The sequence below is a fragment of the Apiospora aurea genome (assembly GCF_038362705.1).
Source record: "Apiospora aurea strain CBS 24483 chromosome Unknown utg000005l_segment0_segment0, whole genome shotgun sequence".
Taxonomy (NCBI): domain Eukaryota; kingdom Fungi; phylum Ascomycota; class Sordariomycetes; order Amphisphaeriales; family Apiosporaceae; genus Apiospora; species Apiospora aurea.
The window spans coordinates 3,631,103-3,656,875 of record NW_027117392.1 but is presented as its reverse complement, the minus strand read 5'-3'; the positions used below and the strand labels follow the sequence as shown (position 1 = coordinate 3,656,875).

Below are 25,773 nucleotides of genomic sequence, written 5' to 3'. Positions count from 1 at the left end.
GGAGGGCAGTTCGGACTGGACGTCGATCAGGCAGACTACTGTATGGATGGGAATGTGGAATGGCGGATCGACAGGCAGGCAGTGGTGGTGACGGTCCCGCGCGTAGTTGTAGCGGCAAGTGGCGTCCTAGATCTGGAACTGGGGGGGGGATGCAGCGCTGCGCGATGTCGGATTGAGTTGCCACTGTCGTCAATTCAAACGTTGGACTCCCGTGACCCGAACGAAACAAACAATATCCAAGTACCAGATCGGTCAGAATAAGGATTTGGAAAAAGAAGCAGTTGGCGAACTGAACAAGAATAAGAGAAAGGCGATGCAATCTACTACCTAGCCTAAGAAGCATGGGATATGGGATGACAATGAAACATGACCCGGGGGGAGAAGTCTTAGGGAGGTGGGCTGGGTCCGTGGTGGTACCTCGAGGTAGGCAGTAGGCAGCCAGGCCTGCCTGCACTACAGTACAGGTACCTACTTTTGCTTTCGGGGGGCCCTTACTCCAGGCCACTCACCAGACACTCACTCACCTGCGGCCTGCCTGCCTGCCCCAGCACATGAAGAAAAGGCACGAATGAGGAAGCGAAGGCGTGGAGGCGCCACTCCATGCTCAATGCTGTCATGGCGCATGGGGCCTCTGCTGGCCTTTCTAGCCTTTGGGGGGCGCTGGCTTTGCACTGCTTTGGGGGCGCGGTTGGCGGGCGGGTAAATGGCACCGTGTTGACACCGCCGCCCTCCAGCCTGAAACCACGCCCAAGAGCTGCGAGGGTACTGTATGCTCCATTGGTGGAGAGGTAGCATGTAAGTAAGTACCTACCTACCTACCTACTACCTACATAAAATGCCCCGACTGGAGGAGCCTCAGCCGCACACAACCCGAGACAAGGCAATCAGACGGAGGGGGGGAAAGAAAAAGACTGTGCAAAAATGCCAAAGTTCGGTTGAAGGAATCTCTTATTTATTAGCGACCCATCCGTTTGGATCAAATGGGACGGCGTGGTAGCTGTAGCTGTAGCTGCTCTCCTCAAAGCTCCTCCTCGTATCGCACACATGCATCACTGCACACACCACACCCCAAGTGCTCCAAATTCAGCATCGACCGCCTGCTGCGCTGGCCACCTGCTGCTCCAAATTCCGATGCTCAAACTTACTCCAGGAGGCGGGCGGAAGGCAATTTGAACATGCCGGAAACTCGCTCATGGCCAAACCTTACCTACCTACTGTACCTATCAGCTGCAATACTCAAAGTCGAGCACGTCTGGTAGGCACAGCCAGTACCCAATACGGGCACACTGGTCTACACCAATAGTCGCGACCATCACGTATCACACGCGCTCTCCTGCCGTACCTGATGGCCGCACAAATCATGCGCTACGCTGCGCTAACCTGCCCGTTTGTAACGACTTACGTGAAGTCTATGCACCTATATCCCCGACCAGCGCCTTACTAAGATATATTGGCAACGGATTTCAGCATCACCCCGGTTCCACTTGCCTGCGCTACACCGCCAATAGACTTGGCTGGTTTCGGGCTCTAGTCGCTGCGCAATCATTCATTCCGCGCTGCCGTGGCCGAGAATGCATAGCTGGCCTACCTGCTTGACCTGCCTAGCTAGGTAGGTACAGAGCCGGCCGATGCCAACCACGATATCGGGCCTCGACAAGCCAAACAAACAACATTGAAACCATGTAAACACCGTATCAATCATGAACCACACGCCACATACAGCATCACTGGGAGCAAAAAAGGTGACAGATGACCTTAGACAAGTCATCTGCAAGCAATAGATAGCCCTATTTCTTCTCTGGCGGGAGTCGCAGCCTGCGTTCAGCTGTGCTCATCGTAACCGAATTGCATTCCGTAAAGTAAACCATGTGTGCCGTAACGGCCTTGTAGAGTTGTAACGTCATTCTGCCCTTTAATAAATCCATATGAAACCGTTGCAAAGTGAAGAACCGTCTGACAACGAATGCATTGGGCCTAAAGCCTTGTACTTGTACCCCTGTCGAAAACATACGAAAGAAGAAAAAAGTTAATCCATTGGCCTTGGCGGGAAAATGCGCACCCGGACTAAATGGATTTTGGTAGTTATCGTGAAAGAGGCCAAGGCAAAGTCAAAGCCGATTAAGTGTGCCAGGTCCTTCCATACGCTTTAGTGAAACGGTCGAATTGCCCCGCGGGCCACAAGTCTGCGATGCCGGTCCATCGTCGTACAGCGACTCCTTGTCAAGTCATACACATCTTGTTCGAGTTCCGGGGAAGAAACCCTCGCACGAATCCCATCAGCGTGCTACGCGCTTGCTCGGCGGAGTCGTCGGCCCTGTTCTTCCTAATAACAGGAGTGGCAGTAGCCATGGTCGACTTTGCTGGCTTCTTGACAGGAGACGGCGGTGTCCTCGGCGTCCTCGTCATCTTCAGCGAAGGGACCGACGACGAGGTGTAGGTGCTGGTTGGTGATAAAGACGGGGCTGCAGACGTGCGATGAGAACGGGGCGTCTGAAGCTTATCCACAGACCCGTCTAACTGTCAATCGATACCATGCTGTTTCTTGAGCTGAGCTAAATTCTCCTTGCGGGCCTCGAGGTCCTCTTTTGACTTGACCATCTTCTCGGGCTGATGATATAATACTGCGCCAAGGGATCTACGTTAGCCTTGGTACACACGTCATGAGGAACACCGGCTGGGCTCGGTAATACGTACCCACGAGGTAGCGGTTCTGGAAGTTGAAGCCGTTCAGCTTGTCGCAGGCTTGCTTCGCATCCATGACATCCTCATAGACGACAAATGCGGTACCCTTGGTGTTGGTGGCAATTCCCTGTCGGACCTGGCTATAAGAAGGGGTCAGTGACAGTCCCATCTCGCGACGGCCAGGTGATACAGGAGTCAAGGGAGCATACCGAATAGGCCCGAATTTTCCGAAGAGCTCGAACAAGTCTTCTGGCGTGACGTTGTAGCTGGAGAGAGTTTTGTTAGAGCCAATGTTAAGACGGGTAGGGCGACTGGGTTTCCCGAGACATACCTTAGATTCTTCACGAATAAAGCTCTGTTGTCAATTGATATTAGCATGCGGTGACACATCAAGACGTAATGCGAGGTGCATGGGGGTCTTGCCGCCGCCGCCCAAGGCCCGGCACGAAGGGCGAGGCGAGGCAGCACGGGAGCGGGGACCTCGGGGCCTCGTTCGGAGGGCAAGGCAAGGAAAGGAAAGAGATTCGACAGCTGAACAGCCACTTACCGATTGACCTCCGGGGCAAGCTTTCCGGCGCGACTCATATCTCGATGGCTTGCGGGCGGTAGAAATCTCCGGGGGAATGTATTATTTCGGGTGTTAACCGTTCGATGGTATCGTGTTTGGAGGTGGTGAGTTGGGTGTCGGGCTTGGCCGGCGGTTGGGGTGAAGATCAAATGGGATTCGATGTCAAATGAGCAGGAGGATAAGGAAGTGAAATGCGCCTGGCCTGGGGGAGAGACTGGGTCACCAGGTGCCAAGTCGGGGGTGGGGCCAGGTAATCAGCACGTGACCCAAGGCGTGCTCGTGCCTGCCTGCATTCGCTTGCGAAGCAATTGCGACGCTGCCTTGGAACGTTGGAACGACGATGAGGCTGTCCGAGTCACGAGCTCGTATGTTGCCGGATCAATGCCGTCGCTTTGTCGCGTGTGCATTCAACAGCTTCGCAGATTTAGCCGCCGGATATGACACAGCCAGCCTTCGGGTGATACAGGCAGGCAAAACACAGCTGCACCGAGTTGAGTCAGGAAATCTAATTGTACTTGGGTTGGGATGGACCTGCCTGCCGCTGCCACGAGGTAGTTCTAGACCTCAGGCTTCCAACCTTGGCCAACCGTTGACAAGGCCAGTCCTCTTCTGGGCGATTGGTGGTGTAACAACCACATCGTTGATCGGCCATTTCGTTCGCCTTGGCTGCATCTTCCGTTTCCGCCCAATCAAGCACCAGGGTCTCGTTAACGTTATTAGACTTCCCCGAGATCCCTCAGCCTTTCTCGTACCTGCATCAAGCCATCAAACTTCACCCGCAACGACCTCACCTTGCATATCTAGGCAGGTACTTACTCGTAACATCCATGACTCTTCTCAAAAGTGTATGCCGCTTCGACGGGATATTCTAGCCGGGGCCGAGTTAACCAACCCGGTCGTCAAAATAAACACTGATCAAAATTGACTAGATCGTGGTCGACGAGCAGCTCTGCACATGCATACCTACCATCTCGACATTGTGGTGCTTACTTAAGTATAGGCCTCTTTTGAGATCCTCTCGATGGGTCTCTCACTGAAATGGGCACTTCCAATCTCGGTTGCCAACTAATGATCGTACGACACAGACAGGGGCATGATCCAGCAGGCAGCCATCAGCCATGGGTTTGAAGAAGAAATCTTACCTTTTTGTCTGTCTGGGTAAGTAACCATCGCCATGCGGAATGGATTTTGACACTGCAGAGAGTTGAGGAAACAACGGCGCACCGGCAGATTGAAATATCTCCGATCTCTCTGCACGCCCCCTTTTTCTTGTGTGTGTATATCTTCCTCCTTTCAGCCAACAAGATGACACCATCGCCGTCGCCGTCGCTAGGCCAGCGCGCTCTCACCACCGTCCCCATAACCTCCCATCTCCCCGTGACGGACGTGTTTCAGCTGGGCCCCGTGCCGGCGAGCCTGGAGGCCTCGGTCGTCTTCAGCACCGAGGGCGTGCGCGACGGGTATCTGGGCTACGGGCTGGAGCGCTACGTGGTCGACTGCCCGGCAGCACGCTCGCCCGAAAACGACGCTTGCCGCAGCCTGCGACTCTACCCAGCCGAGGTGTACCGCGACCAGAGCACGATCCAGGGCGGCGTCCAGACCTTCCGGGATGCCGGCGTGACCATGACGTGGCGGTGCGAACTGAGAGAGGACGCTGGGGACGACAGCGGTGTCGACGATGCCAGCACCGCCGCCTGCGACCGGACGCTCATTGTGGCGCACTCCAAGACCATGGAAACGATAACCATCACCACATCCCTGGACAAGTGCTACATCGAGCAGCACTTTGCCCCCGTCGTGGTAACGGCGGGCGCAGAGAAGCTCGACGTCGAGTGGATGAATGGAGACCTGCCGCCCGCGTACATTCTCGACTGGGCCGACGAGCTGTCATCTATGGGCTGCCCCCCACGACCCACGCTGACCTCGGGGCAGGTGCCGGTTCTACCAGGTTTCCAAGCTTTGGAGACGACCTCGTCGCCGCCCATCACGAGTGAAGCCGACGGGGTTGTAGCAGCAGCAACGACTACAAGCGTGGCGAGCCAAGGAGCTTCCCCGCCGCTGTCGCCAAACCCTACCACGGCTGCTACTCCTGATAGCAGCCAGAGCAATGGCTCAACGCTTCAAGTGGCCCAGTACACTTTTGCGGGCCTGAGCACCGTAGTGTATATCATTTGGACACTCATTCAGTGAACGACGGGATATTGATATGTAAAGGGGGGCTTTCAAAGCTTCACTAGTTGTATATATAGAGAAAGGCACCAGCCATACGCCCTCTGGATATAAAAATAAAGCTGGGTATTAACCAAGAATAGCTCAATTAATCTCACGTAATGAAAATACCTAGAGGATGCTCCAGCAGTGATATACTTCGCAACCAAAAAAAAAAAAAAAAAAAAAAAAAAAAAAAAGGCCTTGATCGAGGACCAGCTTACTTTCACGTTTCTCGTTCATTTTAAAAAAGCCATAGGTAATATGTACAATGTGCCATCGGCTACTTCTTTATTTCATTAGGCGAGTTGATACTACAGTGGTACTTAGTTGTAGACATCTTGCCGGATGAATAGTATGCATCTCCTGGGCGGTTTCCTTGCTGTCGCTAAACAAGAGAAGTACGCCTTCCTGACCGGCCAGAGCTTGATGCCCATGACATATACTGATGACACTCCTGTGAAAATGCAAGGGAACATGAATATAACGCGTATGCTCCAAAACATATGATATATCCCATTCCTGAACGCCTTGCTAAGATGTGCACGCTGCTTCCCCGTCCTATAGAGGCTGCAACCAGCGGATGCTCGCCGATTGGCGTATTGAAAAACAATCCCTCCCTCCCACTGCCTCATGGCCCCTGGTCTTCGCCGCATTAGTCGTAATGGTACTGCCCCCTTTCAGTATATGCATCGGTTCTTTCCCTATCGTACAAAACTCTTCGTTGTCCTGGTCATCTTCTATGCCCCTTCCAAACCGGCCAGGCAGCCGAGACAAACGACCTCGCCCTCGCTGCCCCGTTCGACGCAGCAGCGGCTGCAGACCGTAGAGTGATGGCCATTGCCCACCCAGCCGTCGACTTTGCGACCGGTTGGTGCGCGCCCATCTTTATATCCTCCGTTCTCTGGTTCGTGATGTTCTTGGTCGTTCTCGTCGTCCACATCCTGCATGGTGAAGGAGGCGGAATAATCTTGTTCCTCATTTTGCGGAGTGTTTCCGGCTGGAGTCAAGGCCGAGGTCCAATCTCGGCAGGATCGCATGCAAATGTAGCAAGTTCGCTGTCCACAACCCTGGCAATCGGCGAACGAATCCAAGTCGGACTTTTTGGTAGGCTTGCGGTGGCAAATATGACAAGGACTGAGTAGTGCAGAAGAATTGGTCCGTGATACGACCGGTTTGACGCCTGCCTGGTGGGCTTCGTCTGTTGCTGGATGAGCGTGAGAGAACTGATGACGGTGCTCTTGCTGCAATCTGTCGTTGATGTCGGGGTAGCCATGTCGGGCCCCTTCGTCGTCGTGGATCACACGAGCTCGTTTGTTGGACGGCAAGGGGATCATCTTTCTGGAGAAGCCGAAGCCTATGTTCGGGTTGGCTTGCTGGAAGAGCGGTAGCTCATCATTTTTGTCGAGGGTGGCGATGAACCCGTCGGCGGAAGTGCTGTGGTTACGGATGAGTAAATGGGCCGTAGGGACAGGCAGGCAAGCGCCGAAAAGAAAGAGAACTCACAATGGCACCTGAACTTCGGCATTATCATCCAGTCTACGCTTCTTGCCCGACGCCAACAAAGGCATTTCGGTGTGCGTTGCCGAGGGCATCGAGGGCGCTGATCAAAGGCTCCGATTCCCGGGACCTGTCTTGGCGATACGGCGATGGATCATGCAGATGATTGGTGGTGGAGGCCGGGTTCAGATATTGGAGAGAGCGAGGTCTCCAACATTCCTGAAGTGGACGGAAGCTGAAGGAAGGGAGCTTATGGCATTGGAACAAAAGGTATCTGCCGTTTAGACCATGGCGGCGCGGAAGAATCACTCGGAGGTCGAGAGTAATAAGTTATTCAGATAAGCAAGTACCTGACCTGACCTGACCTGTGGTTCCACGGCGTGTGCCAGGGCGCCTTTCCAATGGTTGCAGCGGCTGCAGCGCTGCCTAGATCAGGGGTCTAGGGTCTAAATTGCCTGCCAGCACAGGCCTACGCAGCGCTAGAGCCGCCGCCAGCCAGCCTGGTTGTCGCCTGATAGTCACCTCCCTTCCCCGCCCTTAATACGGCATCCAGCCACCCACACCAATGGATGTTGTGTATTGCTTCATTGCCACGAAGATGCACATGGACGGAGATGAATAATAACAGCTGTCTTCTCTGTCTACAAGCATTAATTATTCCTCTGCATTACCGCAGGTATGCCTAGTGTGTACAGCTTACAGTATCTTCCAATGGTGCGTACTCTGATCGTATGTATGGACTGCCTAAAACTCATATAAACAGGTTTGGTGCGTAGCGCTTGAACAAAGAGTCACTCTCACTGATATATGCGTGGCCATTTGATCTGTCATTGCCACTTCGTTGAGACTAATTTGATGTAAGGAGAAGCGTGTTTAGTTTCTTTTCTTTGTTGGAAAGGATTGCATCATCAGTTCATGACTCTGCCCACCCGATGTTTTGGTTCTCTCCAGTGCCCCCCGAAACATTGTACGGCCAAAACATGCCCGGCACTTGATTCTCTGGCTCATGGTGACACAGCATGTCCCGCTGCTTCTCCGGGGTGGCTTTACGGCCAAATCGTGAACCTCGCCGAGACCCGTTGAAAAGTTGTACAGCTCCCGGCGGCCGGGCCCATTGGGCGGGGGTTTGGAATAGCGCCGAGCAGCCGCCTGCGCATATCGAGGTGAAGGTCGGGACACAACGTACTCGTCTATGGCAACTTGGTCGTCCCTTAGGCCTACTGTGATATATTGACTAATAGCAAAGCTGTGTTGCAAGTTCGATCCGTGTTGTAATTGCAATCAATTTTAGTCCGCAACGGACGTCGACATTTGACATCTAATCCGGTGACTGTTCCTAGGGCAAGCGACATGTCACTTTAATATGGCTTAAGAGATGCATCAACACACGACTAACTGTATATTTGTACGAGATCAGAACTTTGGGGGGTGGGAGCAAAGCACCTGTCTTACAGGTGCAGCAGTCGGAAGAAGGTGGCATTGTCTATCACTCATACTGCGCATTACGCAGACTGCCTGTCTAATAAGAGCGCGATTGAACATCCCACGCCATTGTACTTCGGATACCACGATCTGTCCAAGCATCAAATGACTTCAACGCCAAAAAGCAATGGAGTACGGAAAGTGTCGGACTATCAGAAGTGGCAGCATGACTGCCGACTGCTGCTTCGACACCCAGTCCATATTCATACAGATAGTACAGCTCAGCCCCACCGAACCTTCCAACTCCCTATTCATTATGGCATCAACCTCCCTTAGTTGTACTGCATGTATGTAGCCGTGGAGTTGAACTTCAGGTTGCCCTTGATGACCTTGTCGACTGCACTTAAGAAGTCCTTCTCGCTGGCCACCTTTCTCCTCGCCCGGATGGCAAACATACCAGCCTCCGTACATACACTGCGGAGCTCAGCACCGGTAGCGTTGGGGCAGAGACGAGAGATAAGCTCCCATCGGATGTCACGCTCGACGCTCATTGACTTGGCGTGGATTCGGAGAATGTTGGCACGTCCCTCAAGATCCGGGAGAGAGAATTCGATCTTGCGGTCGATACGGCCAGGTCGCATGAGAGCAGGATCCAGCGTAGAAGGTCTGTTGGTGGCGAACATGACCTTGATGTTTCCACGGGCATCGAAACCGTCGAGTTGTGTAATCAACTCCAGCATGGTACGTTGCACCTCGTTGTCACCACCTGCGCCGTCATCGAAACGGGCACCACCGACAGCATCAATTTCGTCAAAGAAGATAATGCAGGCCTTCTTGGTCCGCGCCATCTCGAATAGTTCTCTGACCATACGGGCACCCTCACCAACGTACTTCTGCACCAGCTCCGGAACCAATGACGCGGATGAAGGTCGCGTCTGTTCGGTTCGCCACGGCTCGCGCGCAAAGCGTCTTTCCGGTACCCGGGGGACCGTAGAGTAGAGCGCCCTTGGGCGGGTCGATACCGAGATTGACGAATCGTTCCGGGGAGAGCAGAGGCATCTCGACGACCTCTCGGAGCTTCTCTACCTGTTCCTTGCAGCCACCGACGTCTCCGTAGGTGACGTCGGGCTTCTCCTCCACCGTCATCATGGTGACGCTGGCATCGATCTTGGGCGGAAGAGGTAGCAGAATCTGGTACTTGTTCCTGTCGACGCCCACTCGCATGCCCTCCTCGATATCGGTGGGGAGACGCGCTCGCCCAACTGCACGACAAACTTGGCGATCTGTTTGACATTGATGACGTATTTGCTCTTCTGCTCGTCCTTCTCATCCGCAATGATCTTGGTGCACCGCGCTACCTGAAGCGGTTGCTCCTCGGACATGCGTTGTCGATCTGCCGCGATATCCCAGAGATGTGGGGGAGCCAGACCGGTGTCCGACTCCTTGACGCCGATCTTCTCATCTACACTCTGCTGCTTCTCTTTTATTTGCTTCTCGAGGTTCTTGAGAGCGTTGCCGTAGGGCGCAGCGCCGTAGGTTTTGAGGACTTGGATATCCCTGGAGGTGGGTTAGCTAGCTCGGGCGTGGCGGACATGCTTGGACCAGGGAAACGGACTCGTCGGTGAGGGGTGTGATCTTCTTCTCTTCTATCTCATCGTCGGCAAACTTCTTCTGGTACTTCTCCCAGTTCTGACCAGTGGCGGACGGCTACGCGAAGGGCGGTTAGCAGAGGCCGAGGCGAAACGAGGCTATCACAAACGTACCATGGTGCCCAGGGAAGATGTGGGAACCGGGCGGATTAGAGATGGGACAAGTTGATGGGCGTATCCAACCAACCTGCGGAGGTAATTCGGGTTGGGATGTCGGAGAGGGAAATGAATGCGGTATCGGAAAGTACGAGTGCCGCTGGGATTGTTGTTGAAGATTTGACGGGAGGAGGTTGATGATGGTTTGATTGAGGCGATCAATGAGTGACCGAATGCACTGCGGCTGCTGGCTGCTGTTGCGTTGCTGCTGTACTGGACTACGGTTAAGGCCAGGCACGTCAGCTAGCTCTTGCCTGGGCTAGCTGCAGACCACCCCCGGGCGTGAATTTATCGGGCTTTTTAGCGGGCCAGCAGCCTTGCAGCTACCCCCCGGTCGGATTTTGGGTTGACCGTCAAAAAAATAATTGGGATGGTAGTGGTAGCCTTCAGCGCGGGGGGATCTCGAGAGGGTCGCTTGTACCTGGAAGAATCAATTTCGTTGTTCTGCTCTACAACTCCCAACTCACGCAGAATCTACGTGAATTCGTCACCGAAGCACCAGCTCCACCCCCAGAACAAAGCCAGGCCACTTCAAACATGTCGACAACAGCGGCACCAGGGTCGGGCGCCCACTCCAACAGCACCTTCAGAGTAGGTTGAGCCACACCGAGTCTGCCACTGCTGCACTTGAGCTAATGCCGTATCCAGGACAAGGAGAAGCCGATAGCCGTTCGTTCTGCCAACATCGTCGCCGCCAGGGCCGTCGCAGATGCCATCCGGACCTCGCTCGGCCCCCGTGGCATGGACAAGATGATCCGAAGTGGGAGGGGCGAGACCATCATCACCAACGATGGAAACACAATGCTCAAGAGCATGTCCGTCATGCACCCCACCGCCAAGATGCTGGTCAACCTGTCGTCTGCCCAGGATGTGGAAGCCGGAGATGGTACGACCTCCGTCGTCGTCATTTGCGGTGCACTGCTCGGCGCTGCCGACAGACTGCTCGGCAAGGGTATCCACCCCTCAGTCATATCCGAGTCCTTCCAGAGGGCAGCCGCCGCCGCTGTGCAGATCCTACACGACATGTCCCAGCCCGTCGCCCTGACCGATACTGCCACCCTCCTCCAGGCTGCCAACACCTCCCTGTCCTCCAAGATTGTCTCGCAATATTCCGGCCTGCTCGGTTCCATGGCTGTCCATGCCGTCACCAAGACGATTGATATCAAGAACGCGGACAACGTTGACCTGAAGAACATTAGAATTGTGAAGAAGGTCGGAGGTACGATAGAAGACAGCGAGCTGGTGGACGGTGTGGTTCTCAACCAACCCGTCATGAAGTCGGCCGGTGGTCCCGTCAGAATGGAGAAGGCCAAGATTGGTCTCATCCAGTTCCAGCTCAGCCCGCCGAAGCCCGACATGGAGAACAGCATTGCTGTCAACGACTACCGCCAAATGGATAAGATTGTCAAGGAGGAACGTCTGTATCTGCTCAACCTTGTCAAGAAGATCAAGAAGGCCAAGTGCAACGTCCTCCTGATCCAGAAGTCCATTCTGCGCGACGCTGTTAACGACCTGTCTCTTCACTTCCTTGCCAAGCTGAACATCCTGGCCATCAAGGATATTGAGCGTGACGAGGTTGAGTTCATCTGCAAGTCTACCGGTTGCAAGCCGATTGCCGATATCGACTCTTTCACCGAGGATAAACTTGGAAGCGCCGATCTGATCGAGGAGTCGCAGTCCAGCGGTGCTCGGATGGTGAAGATTCTTGGAACCAAGAGCGCCGGCAAGACCGTCAGCGTGGTCTGCCGCGGTGCTAACGCTATGATTCTCGACGAGGCCGAGCGCTCTCTCCACGATGCCCTCTGTGTCATCCGATGCCTGGTCAAGAAGAAGGCTCTTATTGCTGGTGGGGGTGCCCCAGAGATTGAGATCGCTGCACAGCTCTCCAAACAATCTCGGTCGCTAACGGGCACCGAGTCTATTTGCTGGAAGGCTTTTGCAGACGCTCTCGAGGTCGTCCCCACGACTCTTGCCGAGAACGCTGGCCTGAACAGCATCAAAGTGGTGACGGAATTACGTCATCGCCACGAGATGGGCGAGAAGAACGCTGGTGTCAGTATCAAGAGCGGCGGTGTCAACACCAACATTGCCAAGGAGAATGTGTTGCAGCCTCTTCTTGTGAGCACAAGCGCGATTGAGTTGGCCGCAGAGACAGTGAAGATGATCCTGCGTATCGACGATATCGCCCTGACCCGGTAAAGTCGGTAAATACTGAAAAACAGGGGCATCATGTTTCGGGGTTCACAAGCTATGTATCAATGTAATTTATTCTGCCAATGTAGACGGTGGAATACAGGGGCCTTTGCGGACCTTGAATAGAGCCTTACGAAATCAATGCATCTAGAAGATAAAAACATGCTTGTAGTGAGAAGTCCGTCGAATTGTTTGATTAGGTTGAGCGACGAGCACTGATTCTTGGATTGCGTAGGCCAACTTGATATAGTACACACGACTCTTAAAGCTCATGGCAGTCTTTGGGAAGAAAAGGGGGTGCGTGTTGCCGAGCTTGGCTGCAACCAACGGATAGCTATTAAAGGGAGACAGTTCTTGGTTGCTGATTTGAAGATAACCCTTCACTAGGGGCTAGCCATTCCGGAGCAACTACCAGGGCGTGGTCTCGCCAAAGTAGAGCAGCAGCTTCTCGCCGCGCTTCTCCTTGGCGGTCTTGTCAAGCACCTTGAATATGCCGTCACAGGACTCTTCCACCCCGATTCTGAGCTTGCCACGCATTTCTGCGTCGACATTGATGGCGTCGGCGCCGAAGTCCCCGCGCTCGTTGTCCACTCAGCAAGGGACCAGCGCCATCGAATCCAGCCAAGGCCCTCCGGTGTTGATCTTGAGCGTGTATACTAGGCTGTACCACCCTTGGATGGGCCATAGGCAGCATAAGGGGGGAGGGCGGAGCTAGGTCAGTATCCAGATCCTGCGAACGAGAGACTGTGTCGAAAATCAAAGCTCCTGCTGACAAACCCTCAGTAATGTCTCTGAAGTCATGTTTGGGAACTCTGGCGCCAAGTCTATTGGCGTAAAATCTAAGGGGGAGATTCACTGCAGATTGGTTGCCACCAAAGCAGGGAACTCCCATAATGATTTCCATCAAAGATCCAAAGGGCACTACTCGTTCAACTGAAGGTCCGAACAAAGAAGGTCAACAACGGGACGCTCTACACCGCCTTGCGTCTGGGTATGTTGAAGTGAGGCTCTACACGGTCAGCAGGTCGCCTGATATACGTCCTGCGATTTTGAAGCACGGGTGTATTTGCCGTCGGAGCCTGGCTTGGATACATGAGTCAAAATCCTATCAAATTCCTTGTTACTTGACCCAGACGAGATGTCAGCAGCGGAAACGAACGCTACCTTCATGGTGGGAAGTGGGTTTATAAGGCGGTACGAGGAATATGTACACGTAATTAATTGGTATTACTAACAAATATGTATTCTGGGGCAACGTATATCTGCGATATGATATACAGACGTCGCCTATGGGCGGTTATGTACTTCATGATTGATGCCGCTGGATCAACCAGCAGACAATCTATAGCGGGGAGCCATCTTCTCCCTCGGGAGCTGGAGCTTGGTTTTTCTCTAACGAGCATGGAACGTGGCATGCAGCGGGGACGGCGTCGACGGGTTCCTGTAGTCGTCCTCGTCATCACTTCCGCATTCGGACACACCGTTGCTGTCTCGCCGGATCGGCTTGCGGAGGGGCTGCGGCGCCCTCTGCGGTGCCGCATGCCTGCGAGTACTCTGGCGGGCCGGCGGCGGCGCCTGCAGTGGCATCCTCTGTGCCGTTGTCGGGTGTTGCCGCATGTGCCGGCTGAGAGACGGCGCTTGGTTCCGTTGGATTGACGACATCTGCGGCTGCCGTGGCTGCGGCTGCGGCGTCGGCGGACGCTGCTGCCTTCGCTGGCTGTTGTGGTGGTATGACGGTGGTGTTGGGTACACCATTGTCGCGCTCATGGGCTGGGCCGCGACGTAGCCCCTCTGGATCTGGGGCCGGTGCGCGGCCTCGTGGATGGACGGCATGCTTCGGACGACGGGCTGGCGCTGGGGCGCGTCGCGGGTGCGGCGGCCTTGCGGATAGTACGCCGGCTGGACCGGCGGCGGTTGGCGGCGGCGGGTGTCGTACGTGCCCATCCCCGGCATCGCCGCGACGCCCCGCATGAGGTTGGGCTCGACGATCGAGTCGCTGCTGCTATTGTTAACCATACAGTTCGCGCCACGAGAAGAAGAATGACCATGTCCATACCAGCCGTTCTTCCTTGCGGCCCGGGTCGCCGCTTGCTTTGCTTGGCAGTCAGGGCAGTGCTCGTGCGTCGTCACGTTCGCGTCTATGCCTCGGCACCCGCCGCCCCCGAAGCAGCAACTCGCCTCTTCGTACTTGGCCGCACACTCCTTGACGTACGAAGAATGGCTGCAAATGTAATAGACTCTTTTGCACATGGTGTGTGTTGATCAAAGTCCGTATCAGGGGTTGGGATATAAGTGAAAAGGGGGTGGTGGAAGTAGGAACTGAATAAAGAGGGGGGGATCTGTAGGGTAGAAGGATATCGTAACGAGCTGTGCCTGACAGGTGTAGAAATAAGTCGAAGAAGAGAAGAAAAAGAAGTCAAACAATATATCTGCGAGAGCAGACGTAAAAAGGAGCGTAAGGTACGTGTATGTGTCGGTTTTGGTCTGTCACTACAATTTGCCAACAGGCTTCAGAGCCTGGGGGTGCTTCATTATATCCTCCAGGGGCATTATTGACCAGCAACAAAGAAGGCGTGATTCGAAATGCCGCTTAGCCTTTGGTTTATCAAAGGAGACAAAGACTTCTTGACTTCAAAGACAGCGACTTCTGCAGAGGCCTCGTCGTTGGTATGAGCGAGTACTCTCAATCGGTATCATTGCCTTCCAGATATTCGGTTTCTCATTGGGTTCGACCTCTCATGGAATACCTGGACTGCCAACGTTGCGGCTGCATCATCTGCATGATGCATTGCCGAGACTGGAATATCAGTTTCTTCTCACATCGTTACTACACAACCCGCCACCCAGCAATGGCGAGCAGAAGTTTAGGCACAACTGTGTATATATTGGACCGATAGTTTACATGATCTCTATGCCTGGTCGTAGGATTGTAGATGAGTTTCCCAGAAAACGAATATTGCGTTGATCGTAGATCCGGATCACGGCTTGAGCCTGCTCAAAGACACCCTAGACCAAGCGATATCCGAAAATAGAGGAATACAAGGCTCTATTGTGAGAGTCTATGAAAGCCTTCTTTGAAGATATTCGCTCGAACCATGCGGTTGTCATGTCCTTTCGCAGGAAAGGCTTTCAACATAAAGATACTATTATCTCCCGCACCCTTTCGCGACCATGAGAAGGCAGAAGAAGAGCGAGGGATGTATCATTCCATTTTGAAACCTGCAATACCATTTCGTTCTTTCCTTTCCTTTCCTTTCCTTTCCTTCACTTATTATTATAATACAATATGTTCTTTCAATGGGACCCGAGGAGGTGGAGGAAGGTCCACGGGATACTAATAACTGTTTCTTTCATTATAACCGTTTACCTCGACGCCCTGTTGGCATGGGTGCTGGAACCTAGGTCGCAGTGGGAGGCAGTTACCAACCAGACGACTGGCTCAACTGGGGTGACGACCACTGGTGCTGACGAGGTAAGTGCCCCTGGTGTTCGGGAAATACAAGAGGCAAGCCGCCCTCCAACGTCGACGCCTTTGAGCCCCGAGCAGAGGAGGACACTGGACTGGGTGCACCGCGGATCCCACGACGACTCCTCGTATACCTTCGAATACGCTCAGGATGTTCATCGTCTCGAAGCCACAGTTCCAGACAGGCCGCAGAGTGAGGGATCAGAACCAAGGCAAACCGAGACGGAGGAGGCCGTCAGTGCGGACACCGTTATTACCCTCGATAACAACGGTGGTGAGGTCGAATCGACATCTCAGGTTGGTTTCCCTGAGGACACTACAGAAGATGTAGTAGAAATAAGCCGAGAGGAGATCCAATACAAGGGCGCGTCGTCGCCCACGGACGGAGAGGAGGAGACAGATCCAGTCACAATCGAGAGACCGACGACGAGCCTAAGCTTTCACCCCGAGGACGAACGGTCAGACGACGACGAGGAGGTCGCTGCAACAAGACCGACGGTCGACATCGACAAGGAGTACGAATTACCACACCCTGATACCGAAGAAGAAGAAGAAGAAGAAGTGGTAGTGGCGGATGTCCCTGAAGAGCAAGCAGTAGAGGCTGCCCCTAAAGAAGAAGTAGTGGAGGATACCCCTGAAGAGGAAACCGCAGAAGCCAACGTGGAGATCGTCCCAGTCCTTGAACGAACGACTCAGAAGCGCCCCCATCGAGACTGCCGAGATACAAAGCGCGATGAGTTGATGGATCTAAGGTCGAAGCTGGTGCTTCTGCAGGCACTAAGACGGAGGGAGAAGGAGTCTCGGGCGGTAGCTTCCTCTTCGACCACTACCACCGCAACACGGCAGCAACAGAAGGTGCAGCAGCAGCAGCAGGAGGATGAGGAAAAGAAGGCCAGAGGCAATCATGTCGTCCATGAGCGGCCGCAGCTATCGGAGCAGAGGCGTGCCGAGCTCGTCGACTTGCGCAGTAAGCTCATGTTTTTTGTGAAAGTGCAAAAGCAGCAGCAGCAGCAGGACAGAGACGCTCCTGTCACCAATAAACGACCGGAGCTACCGGAGCAAAAGCGTGCCGAGCTTGTCGATTTACGCAGTAAGCTCATGCTTTTTGCGAAAATGCGAAAGCAAGAAGAGGCAGCTCCATCCGCACCAGCAGAGTCATCCATCCTTGCCCCAATTGCAGAGGAAGAAGAGGAGGAGGAGGAAGCAGATAGAGACGAGCCTCCCAGCAAGTCAAACCAGGAGTTTCCGTCTCAGTTTGATGAAATCACAGACTCGGACCCCGAGACAGGCGCCGATGAGATACCGCCACCCCCGCCATCCGAGGAGCCACCACGAGAGGCCTATGGCGAGGACGATGACGGCGAAGGCTTTGTCGACCCCTTCTCCAGCGAGGGGGCGAAGCCCTGGCATTCATCAAGGACTGGCTGCTGCTGCCCGACGAGCTGAGCGCGCTCGAGGTGCTCTACCAGGTCGCAAACCTGCGCGACACCCTGACCTTCGTCCCCGGGTTCGTGCCGACGAAGCACAGCCTGGTGCGCGACGACTAGCGCCTCCTCGTCCACAGCGAGCCGGTGCCCTCGAAATCAACAGGCACTTCCTCACGCACCTGCGCTCCCTGCGGTGGCGGACCCTGCTGCGGTCCAGCGGCGCGCTCGTCGGGCCCGCGGACCGGGCGTGGCTCGAGAGCTTCCTGCGCGAGATGGCGGCGCCCGGCTTCAGCATGGGGGTGGTGAGGGGTGGCCAAGAGAAACCAGCAACGAAACCGGGGAAAGGGGAGCGACGACGACGACGCAGGTGGCGGAGCACGCTGCTGCGCCAGATCGAGGCGGCCGAGCCCCTGCTGCCGCACGAGGAGCAGGCCGTCCGCGCCACGAACCAGACCCTCTGGACCCGGCACGCGCACAAGGCCGCGACGACGGCGGTGCGGGCCATCTACGATAATACCGAGGAGCGCGCCGCGTGGATCGATGGCCGGGCGGACGAGGTCCGGAGCGAGCTCGAGGAACTGGAGCGAAGCCTCCTGCGCCTCCTCGGCAATTTGACCAGTCTCGAGTCGGACCTGGGCTCGACAGTCGAGGTCCACGGACAAGAGTATGCACACCTTGCTGGGAGGATACAATGGCGCTTGCCGTGAGACGGTGGCAGCGGTTGCGGATAGGCTAAAACCTAACTTGTTTGATTTGCATTGCTTTTTCGGTATATAAGCTCTGAACTATACATATATTTATATATATGTGTTAGCCAATTCCAAGAGGAAGTGCTCACTTGATATATATATCTCGTATCCGCATCACCTCCTTAATCGTCAGCCATGTCGTGCAACGGAAACAGGGGAGAGTTGAGACTCATACATAAGGGTAATGATGAACGCCAAGAACTTTGTTTGATGATTAAATGCTAATTTTACTCGTTTGTTGGAGAGGCCGAATCTCTGCTACATTTACGACTTCCTCAATATGCCCTGCAACCCCAGCGAGAGGGGTCTCTCGGCACGAACGGGACCGAGACTCAGGGGTCCCGCACTGCGCCGTCCCGTCCGCGCCGCCGCCGCCGACGGCATGATGTTCAGCCCCATGGGAAACGAGTTCCGGAAGGCCGGGTGCTCCCTGCTCAGACGGCCCAGCTCCAAGTCGTCCTGTGCGTACTTGAACGACCAATTGGACTCGGCGTGGTTCAGGGGCCGCGAGCTGTCTCGCGTCCACCCCCGGCTGCCGCGGCTGTCCGAGCCGCCGGGCGGGTAAGCGCCTCGGCCGGGCGCGTTGTTGGTGCTGATGCTGCTCGAATGCTGCGTCTTCCGGGCAATGTAGGCCGATGCCATGCGGATCAGCGGTTGCAGCGTAGGCAAGCATGCGCACATGATCGCTATGCCCACCTCGACCGCGCTCCATATCGCCGTGCTGACGACCACTACCAGGGAGTTAGTTAGGATGCCCCCAACAAGTATGAATACGATAAAAGTCGGAAAGATTTCGAGAGAGAAAGAAAAGGTAGATAGATGGCTCACTTGTTCCATCCGCTCTGGGGTCCACGTTGACCATTTCGGCAACGAATTTGAGGCGGATGATGCTGACCAGGGAAACACTGCGCCACGTAAGTTTTCTCGTGCCTCGTAAACATGTTTAGGACTCGATTCGTCTACTTACAATCCACCAAGCAGGAACATGCCGCAAACCGCCGCCTTTTGCCAGTTGACTATCTGGAGGCGACGGACTTCTCGTATTGGAAGCGAAAGTATGATTATATCGATAACAATCTGTTGTAGTGTAAGAAATGCGAAGTCCTATGGCCCGGATGTGAGATGTGGCACAGAGAAAAACCTACATGAGGAACTATTCCGATGGGCGTCTCGTTAGTATACCGGGTACACCGAAACTGGAGCATAGGGAGGTCTTTGACTTACCAGCAAGGCCTGTATAATAGCTGTAGTGGTCTATACAGTGACCTTCTGAGGTGGCTCCCCATGAGCGAGGGATTGGGTCACACTGGAAGATTACCACCAGTATCACGGCAAGGTACCAGAGCATGGCCACTGCGGCGAGGCTGACGACGGCTCTTCTCATGAACTTGGTCGGGAAAAGCCGGTCGTACATCGCCAGTATTGAGAGCTTGACTGAGGTCATCGTCGCGCCATACATGATCTCGCTGATGAATGTCCACTAGAATCAGGTCAGCATCTTATGCAAAGCTGCGCCTCACAAGGTTTGTACAAAATTCCTACCAGTTGGATAATCTGTATAGAGCCAGGGTCTGTTAACATCACAACTAAAAGGTGCTTCCCTAGACCATTTTGTGACACTAGTTATGAACCCAGTTAGTTTTGGCGTTCGTTGTGCCAGCGAAGCCTCGCCCCCGGTCCGGTGATGCTCACAGATGAATGTGGTTGTGAGATAGATCATGGCGGGTATCTGTACTCGATGGTTAGGGCCTCCCTTCGATAATCGCCCATCCCAAGCTAGTATCCGGAAGAACATACCAAGGCGGCGAGGATGATCCAGTCGTCCAGGCCAAGACGGGCTTTCCTTGTCGCACGAGCTGCCAGGCGCAACAGGACAAAGCCGCCCGATAATCCCATCATCGCCGCGGCCACCCTCTCGGCGACCGGGCCCTGGTTGAAGGTGACAAAATCGACGGGCAGATCCTCCAGCCTAGTGTCGGTGGTGTTGGCCATCGCTATACTACACTGTATGTTGCTGATCCGGTTCCTGATAGGTCGCAGGGAAGAAGCGATGGGAGCGGGGGAGGGAGACTAAGAGGAACACTCTACAGGGGTAGTGCCGGCGCCCATGCAGGCCTTAAGAGACCCGGGAAGCGCAATCTGCTTGCTTTTGTCATGACGACACGAGGACCCAGGTCGCGAACTCTTGGGGGTTCTCCAATCTTGCATAGTCTGCCAATGTTCCGAGGCGTTCTCTTAGGGTTCGATATAGTTCCAGGGCCCAGAATCCAGGGAGGGCAGGTCGAATTGAGCAACGGGATTGGTCGAGAACGAGGGCGGAAATGCCGGTCGTCTGCCATTGACCAACGACAGTGGTGCAGGTAGAACGCTGGATGCATCGCTCGGGTCCAGCAATTCTCATGCGCACACGCACTTTCCGAATGTTGCGCATATCTTGTGTCTCGGAGCCCGGGCAGCCAGAAGAAGGGAAGTGACACAAGGGTGCGGAGCCGGGCCCCCGGGGAAGTCTCAGCCTGCAGGAAAACGTGCGCTGCATGTATCCATTGGCCCTTCACCCACCGCGGCGATGCTGGACTGTTATCCGTGAGTGCTGTCTCCAACTCTATATTCTCGCGAGTCTTCCACTATCGAAAACCTACATGAGATAAGCAATAAACACATTGAGACAAATATCAATCTAAGTCCACCATCTCGGCTCAGCCTCTCTCTGTCGCCTGAATAGTTGGCCGCTTTGAACCTGCGTTGCGACATTACTGTTCTGACACCATCGATTGCCGAAAAGTCAGGAGTAAACTTCATAAGCAAAAGGCGCCGACGCAGCGCTCTGATGCTATCAAGAGGTCAGAGAAAATACGACATGACGGTAGACCGGGCCTGTTCAAAGGATCAGCATATGTGTTTATATCACCTGCTCAGGTATGGGAGGTGAGCGGGTATTGCGTACTTATGTTGCCCCAATAAGGGATCGACCAAAGACCTGCCTGCCGGGGAAAACGTGGACAGAAGCTAATGCTGGTGACTGCAAACCGACCGGCTTGTGAAACAAGGACATGCTTTTCAATTCGACCCCCGTTCTGACAAGCCATTGACACATACGAGGTTATTCTTAGCCAGCTTACCAGAATAGTCAGCCAGGATAATGTAAAAAGGCACAGGTGCCCTACAAGTACGATGATGTAGATGTGCTTTTTCGGCCGAGAAAACTCGGCTGGTGTTCTCGTCCGTCGAAAAATGCGTGCATCCAAGGACGAGTTAGATTGGCAAACACCGGACACTTTGTTGCTTCTGCGAGTAGAAGGAAACATGGGAAGTAAAACATAGAGACCGGAAGTGAGGAAGCAGATGATGGCGTCAAGTTTTTCTTTCATTATTAACTCGATCGCTTGGTAACACTCTCTGAACTGGTCGACTATTTCCTTGGCGGCAATAAGAGCAGTTCCCCCAACTCTTCTTTCTTGGAGAGTCTAGGGGAGGGCAATGCACTCGATCTCGACATCGGCATTCTTGGGCAGCTGCTTCACGGCCACACAGCTGCGCGCCGGCTTGTGGACCATCCACTTGGCGTACTCCTCGTTCATCGCGGCGAAGTCACCCATGTCAGCGAGGAAGATGTTGACCTTGACAATCTTCTCCATGGACGAGCCGGCGGCAGCGAGGACGGCCTTCAGGTTCTGGAAGCAGAGGGCGGTCTTCTCGCCCACGGTGCCCTGGAGCATGTTGCCCGAGGCGTCCAAGTGGATTTGGCCAGAGCAGTAGATGGCCGTAGGGGTCTTGATGGCGTGGGACTGCGCATTGTGGTCAGATAGAAGCTATGGCCATCACAGCCCGAGGGTAATACATACGTAGGGGCCGGCAGCTGCAACATGTTAGTCGATGGACGACCTTGCTCTCGCGAGTGGTTTGCATGTGACTTACGCGGTGCTGCGTCCTTGGCGAAGACTTGGGTCATTTCGGCCATTGTGCGTCTTGGTGTTAGCGCTGGGCGGGAGATGGCGGCTTTTCTGGAAATCTGAAAGAGGGAAGAAACACTTCGAGATGGCGACAAGATGGATCGGACTGGCGCGACTCGGAGACTCAGTGACATTATGGAGTTGAGGTCTGGAATGAGGTCAAGGACGAGAGTCTTGGTTGAGTTTCCGTGCCTGCTAGAGAGTCGTCGGGCGGAGGTGGGATGGCTGCAAACCTCCGTATTTCGGACGTCTACAAGCTGGGGCTAGGTACTAGTAGGCGAGCAGCGAGGTACAGAGGTCCGCTGCGGGCCCGGGCTGATGGGCAGCAGGGTTGTTGTGTTAGGCTCGTTCCGACTGCTACGGACTCAAGTGAGGTCATTCCGGATATTCTTTTTGCGCTTTGTTACTGGAAATCTTGAAAATCCCATCTATATACTTCAATATAATTTGCAATACCGAATAATGCCACAATAGTATACGTCAAAGGTAGGTATGCATGCAATTCGCCGTACTACTAAGAAGTAAGGCTATTTTGGTACGGGCCTGGCCTGTCTGTCTGTCGCCTTAATGCCAGGGGTTCAGCTTTCTATGGGTCCAAGATCTCAATTGCGTTGAAGGGCCAAGTGGCCTGAAGAGGACAGGTAATGTGTAGTGGCAGTAAGACAGCAATAAGAGTGGCAGTAGTACGTAACCCTGGGAGAACAACCCCCTGCAAAGAAAGTCAGCCGCGTAGCGTACCGTGGGCAAAGTACTAAGTAGGTAAGTAGGCTGTAGGGTGCACCCTCCTATTGACTTGACGAATAATTTATTTTACCCTTCCTCTTTTTGTTGGATTGTCGTCGCTCTACAGTCCAACGAGGTAGACGACAACTACCATTTCCTTTTGTCCAAGTAAGTACATACCGTTCCCTCACTGCTGCCCATTGGAGCTACCGGATGCGCCTGAATTGAGTTTGCCCCCCGCGAGCTCTCCTGCCAAGCTGTTCGTCGCTGTGCTGTGCGGTGTCAAACTACATAGCATAATGCAGCGACCTCGATGCGTCTCGTGCATGCATTGAATGGCATCCTCGAATCCGTCTGGGCTTTCCCCATACCCCGTGGCTAGACTCGCCTTACGCTTGGAATTGAAGCGCTAACAGTACTGTTGTCCCTCCCACAGCACTCTCGGCCGACACATTTCCTTGATATCACGTTGTTTTCTCCTTCTCGCGCAGCATGGCGTCAACTGCCACTCCCCAGGGCAGTTTGCGCCAGCGTAATGTGCCGGGGTCCAAGAAGAAGGTCGGCACCGGACCTGGAGATGATACCGAGCTCGACACTCTGGTGAGGTCGGCCAAGCAAGCCTCCGTCGCGGGTTCGGAATGGGACTATAAGATTGCCCTGGCCGTCATCACCGTCTTGGCCTTCGTCTCCAGGTTCTGGGGTATCAGCCACCCCAACGAGGTCGTCTTTGACGAAGTCCATTTTGGCAAGGTAAGAAGTCCCCCGACGAACCAGTCTTTGTATATCGTCAGGAAGAACTTCCAACTGACCTGCCTGCACTCGCTAGTTCGCCTCGTACTACCTTGAAAAAACCTACTTCTTCGATGTCCACCCCCCTTTCGGAAAACTCCTGTTCGCCTTCATGGGCTGGCTTGTTGGCTACGACGGCCACTTCCATTTCGAGAACATTGGCGATTCCTATATTTCGAACAAGGTTCCCTATGTCGCCTTTCGTGCTATGCCCGCCATTCTGGGCTCCTTGACGGTCACGGTCACCTACCTGATCATGTGGGAATCCGGCTATAGCCTGCCCGCTTGCATTGTCGCAGCTGGCCTGGTCCTCCTCGATAATGCCCACATTGGCCAGACGCGACTCATTCTCCTCGATGCCACCCTCGTCCTGGCTATGGCGTGCAGTCTGCTATTCTACATTAAGTTCTACAAGCAGCGACACGAGCCGTTTGGCCGCAAGTGGTGGAAGTGGCTGATCTTGACCGGCTTTGCCTTGTCTTGCGACATCTCAACTAAATACGTCGGTCTTTTCGCTTTCGTTACCATTGGCTCGGCTGTCGTCATCGATCTGTGGGATTTGCTCGACGTTAAGCGACCCGGTGGCGGCTTGAGCTTGCCTGACTTTGGCAAGCATTTTGCCGCGCGCGCTTTTGGACTGATCATCATACCCTTCATCTTCTATTTGTTCTGGTTCCAAGTCCACTTCTCCATTCTCAGCCGCTCTGGCCCGGGTGACGATTTTATGTCCCCCGAGTTTCAGGAGACACTTTCGGACAATGTCATGTTGGCCAATGCGGTTACAATTGACTACTACGACAGCATTACTCTTCGCCACAAGGAGACCAAGGCCTATCTTCACAGTCACGACGCGAGATACCCTCTCCGCTACGATGACGGACGCGTCTCCAGTCAGGGCCAGCAGGTTACTGGATACCCGTACAACGACACCAACAACCACTGGCAGATTCTTCCTGCCGAAGTCGAGACTGAGCAGCAGATGGGACGTCATGTGAAGAACCATGATCTTGTCCGTCTCCGACACTTGGTCACAAACACGATCCTCCTTTCTCATGATGTTGCGTCTCCTTTCTACCCTACCAACCAGGAGTTTACAACTGTGCCGCTTGAAGATGCGTACGGTGGCCGATCCGCCGATACGCTCTTCGAGGTCCGCATCGAGGGCGGCAAGAACGGACAGGAATTCAAGAGTGTCTCGAGCCACTTCAAATTCATTCATAACCCCAGCAAGGTTGCCATGTGGACTCACACCACCCCCCTTCCTGACTGGGGCCACCGCCAGCAAGAAATCAACGGAAACAAGCAGCTTGCTCCCAGCTCCAACGTCTGGCTCGTTGACGATATCCCTTCGCTGCCAGAAGACCATCCTCGGCGTGAAAAGCCCGAGAAGCAAGTCAAGACGATGCCATTCCTGAAGAAATGGTTTGAGTTGCAGCGATCCATGTTCTGGCATAACAACCAGTTGACGAGCAGCCACCCGTACGCCAGCCAGCCTTACCAGTGGCCATTCCTGTTGAGGGGTGTCAGCTTCTGGACCCAGAACGACACGCGCCAGCAAATCTACTTCCTAGGTAACCCGCTTGGATGGTGGCTTGCAAGCAGTCTTTTGGCTGTATACGCAGGCATTGTTGGAGCTGATCAAGTGTCGCTGCGCCGTGGCATTGATGCTCTTGACCACCGTGAGTAATTCACCTCCCCTGCTTCTCTTTGAGCAAGCCCACTAACTATTCTTAGGCACCCGCTCCCGTCTGTACAACTCAACTGGTTTCTTCTTCCTGGCCTGGGCTACTCATTTCTTCCCCTTCTTCCTGATGGGCCGCCAGTTGTTCTTGCATCACTACTTGCCTGCTCACCTTGCGTCCTGCCTGGTGGTTGGTGCATTAGTTGAATTTGTCTTCAACGCGGACCCCTCATCCGAGGAGGCCAGCTACCAGGCCATCAAGTCGGGTAAGAAGCCGGCCCCCGGCCCTAAGCGACATGTTACTGCCCGAGAGCGATTCTCTGGACAAAGCATGGTGTCCGCTTGGATTGCATGTGGCGTTATCATGGCGGTCGTCGCAGCATCGTGGTACTTCTTCCTGCCGCTTACCTACGGCTACCCTGGTCTCAACGTGGACCAGATCGTGCGCCGCAAGTGGCTTGGTTACGACCTGCACTTCGCCAAATAGAGGTGAAGAAGAGGCAAGCTATACATGACTGAATCTCGAGAGAAGATGGTCGATCGTGTACGATTTAGAGACAGAAGTGGAGTAAAATAGGGGAAAGCGACGTCGCGCGCAGGCGATGTCTTT

The 25,773-nt window shown here is 54.3% G+C and overlaps 11 protein-coding genes across 11 annotated transcripts; 4 read left to right on the top strand and 7 right to left on the bottom strand.

Annotated features, from left to right (window-relative positions):
• Window positions 1-2,188: 2,188 nt before the first annotated feature.
• On the top strand, window positions 2,189-2,437 carry PG986_007686 (uncharacterized protein; the record flags this gene model as incomplete). Its single annotated transcript, XM_066843908.1, has 1 exon — window positions 2,189-2,437. One exon carries the CDS (start codon window positions 2,189-2,191, stop codon window positions 2,435-2,437), a length of 249 nt encoding a protein of 82 aa, XP_066700020.1.
• An 83-nt stretch (window positions 2,438-2,520) lies between these two features.
• Window positions 2,521-3,267, bottom strand: PG986_007685 (uncharacterized protein; the record flags this gene model as incomplete). Its single annotated transcript, XM_066843907.1, has 5 exons — window positions 2,521-2,621; window positions 2,695-2,822; window positions 2,892-2,948; window positions 3,014-3,037; window positions 3,230-3,267. 5 exons carry the CDS (start codon window positions 3,265-3,267, stop codon window positions 2,521-2,523), a joined length of 348 nt encoding a protein of 115 aa, XP_066700019.1.
• Window positions 3,268-4,555: 1,288 nt separating this feature from the next.
• Window positions 4,556-5,440, top strand: PG986_007684 (uncharacterized protein; the record flags this gene model as incomplete). The annotated part of the gene is made up of 1 exon (XM_066843906.1): window positions 4,556-5,440. One exon carries the CDS (start codon window positions 4,556-4,558, stop codon window positions 5,438-5,440), a length of 885 nt encoding a protein of 294 aa, XP_066700018.1.
• A 758-nt stretch (window positions 5,441-6,198) lies between these two features.
• On the bottom strand, window positions 6,199-7,053 carry PG986_007683 (uncharacterized protein; the record flags this gene model as incomplete). The annotated part of the gene is made up of 2 exons (XM_066843905.1): window positions 6,199-6,895; window positions 6,965-7,053. 2 exons carry the CDS (start codon window positions 7,051-7,053, stop codon window positions 6,199-6,201), a joined length of 786 nt encoding a protein of 261 aa, XP_066700017.1.
• Window positions 7,054-8,712: 1,659 nt separating this feature from the next.
• On the bottom strand, window positions 8,713-10,210 carry PG986_007682 (26S proteasome regulatory subunit 7; the record flags this gene model as incomplete). The annotated part of the gene is made up of 5 exons (XM_066843904.1): window positions 10,144-10,210; window positions 9,996-10,087; window positions 9,631-9,937; window positions 9,299-9,610; window positions 8,713-9,270 (listed from the first exon to the last, which is right to left on the bottom strand). The coding sequence occupies exons 1-5, from the start codon at window positions 10,144-10,146 to the stop codon at window positions 8,713-8,715; spliced, it is 1,272 nt and encodes a 423-aa protein (XP_066700016.1). The 5' UTR covers window positions 10,147-10,210.
• Window positions 10,211-10,722: 512 nt separating this feature from the next.
• PG986_007681 (T-complex protein 1 subunit delta) lies at window positions 10,723-12,384 on the top strand (the record flags this gene model as incomplete). Its single annotated transcript, XM_066843903.1, has 2 exons — window positions 10,723-10,776; window positions 10,834-12,384. The coding sequence occupies 2 exons, from the start codon at window positions 10,723-10,725 to the stop codon at window positions 12,382-12,384; spliced, it is 1,605 nt and encodes a 534-aa protein (XP_066700015.1).
• A 402-nt stretch (window positions 12,385-12,786) lies between these two features.
• On the bottom strand, window positions 12,787-13,179 carry PG986_007680 (uncharacterized protein; the record flags this gene model as incomplete). The annotated part of the gene is made up of 2 exons (XM_066843902.1): window positions 12,787-12,957; window positions 13,156-13,179. The coding sequence occupies 2 exons, from the start codon at window positions 13,177-13,179 to the stop codon at window positions 12,787-12,789; spliced, it is 195 nt and encodes a 64-aa protein (XP_066700014.1).
• A 591-nt stretch (window positions 13,180-13,770) lies between these two features.
• PG986_007679 (uncharacterized protein) lies at window positions 13,771-14,628 on the bottom strand (the record flags this gene model as incomplete). The annotated part of the gene is made up of 1 exon (XM_066843901.1): window positions 13,771-14,628. The coding sequence occupies one exon, from the start codon at window positions 14,626-14,628 to the stop codon at window positions 13,771-13,773; it is 858 nt and encodes a 285-aa protein (XP_066700013.1).
• Window positions 14,629-17,387: 2,759 nt separating this feature from the next.
• On the bottom strand, window positions 17,388-20,012 carry PG986_007678 (uncharacterized protein; the record flags this gene model as incomplete). The annotated part of the gene is made up of 7 exons (XM_066843900.1): window positions 17,388-18,003; window positions 18,289-18,751; window positions 18,849-18,925; window positions 18,988-19,097; window positions 19,245-19,253; window positions 19,339-19,500; window positions 19,818-20,012. The coding sequence occupies 7 exons, from the start codon at window positions 20,010-20,012 to the stop codon at window positions 17,388-17,390; spliced, it is 1,632 nt and encodes a 543-aa protein (XP_066700012.1).
• Window positions 20,013-21,484: 1,472 nt separating this feature from the next.
• Window positions 21,485-21,978, bottom strand: PG986_007677 (L-psp endoribonuclease family protein; the record flags this gene model as incomplete). The annotated part of the gene is made up of 3 exons (XM_066843899.1): window positions 21,485-21,805; window positions 21,863-21,876; window positions 21,936-21,978. 3 exons carry the CDS (start codon window positions 21,976-21,978, stop codon window positions 21,485-21,487), a joined length of 378 nt encoding a protein of 125 aa, XP_066700011.1.
• A 1,207-nt stretch (window positions 21,979-23,185) lies between these two features.
• On the top strand, window positions 23,186-25,650 carry PG986_007676 (mannosyltransferase pmti; the record flags this gene model as incomplete). The annotated part of the gene is made up of 3 exons (XM_066843898.1): window positions 23,186-23,443; window positions 23,520-25,161; window positions 25,217-25,650. The coding sequence occupies 3 exons, from the start codon at window positions 23,186-23,188 to the stop codon at window positions 25,648-25,650; spliced, it is 2,334 nt and encodes a 777-aa protein (XP_066700010.1).
• Window positions 25,651-25,773: the final 123 nt, after the last annotated feature.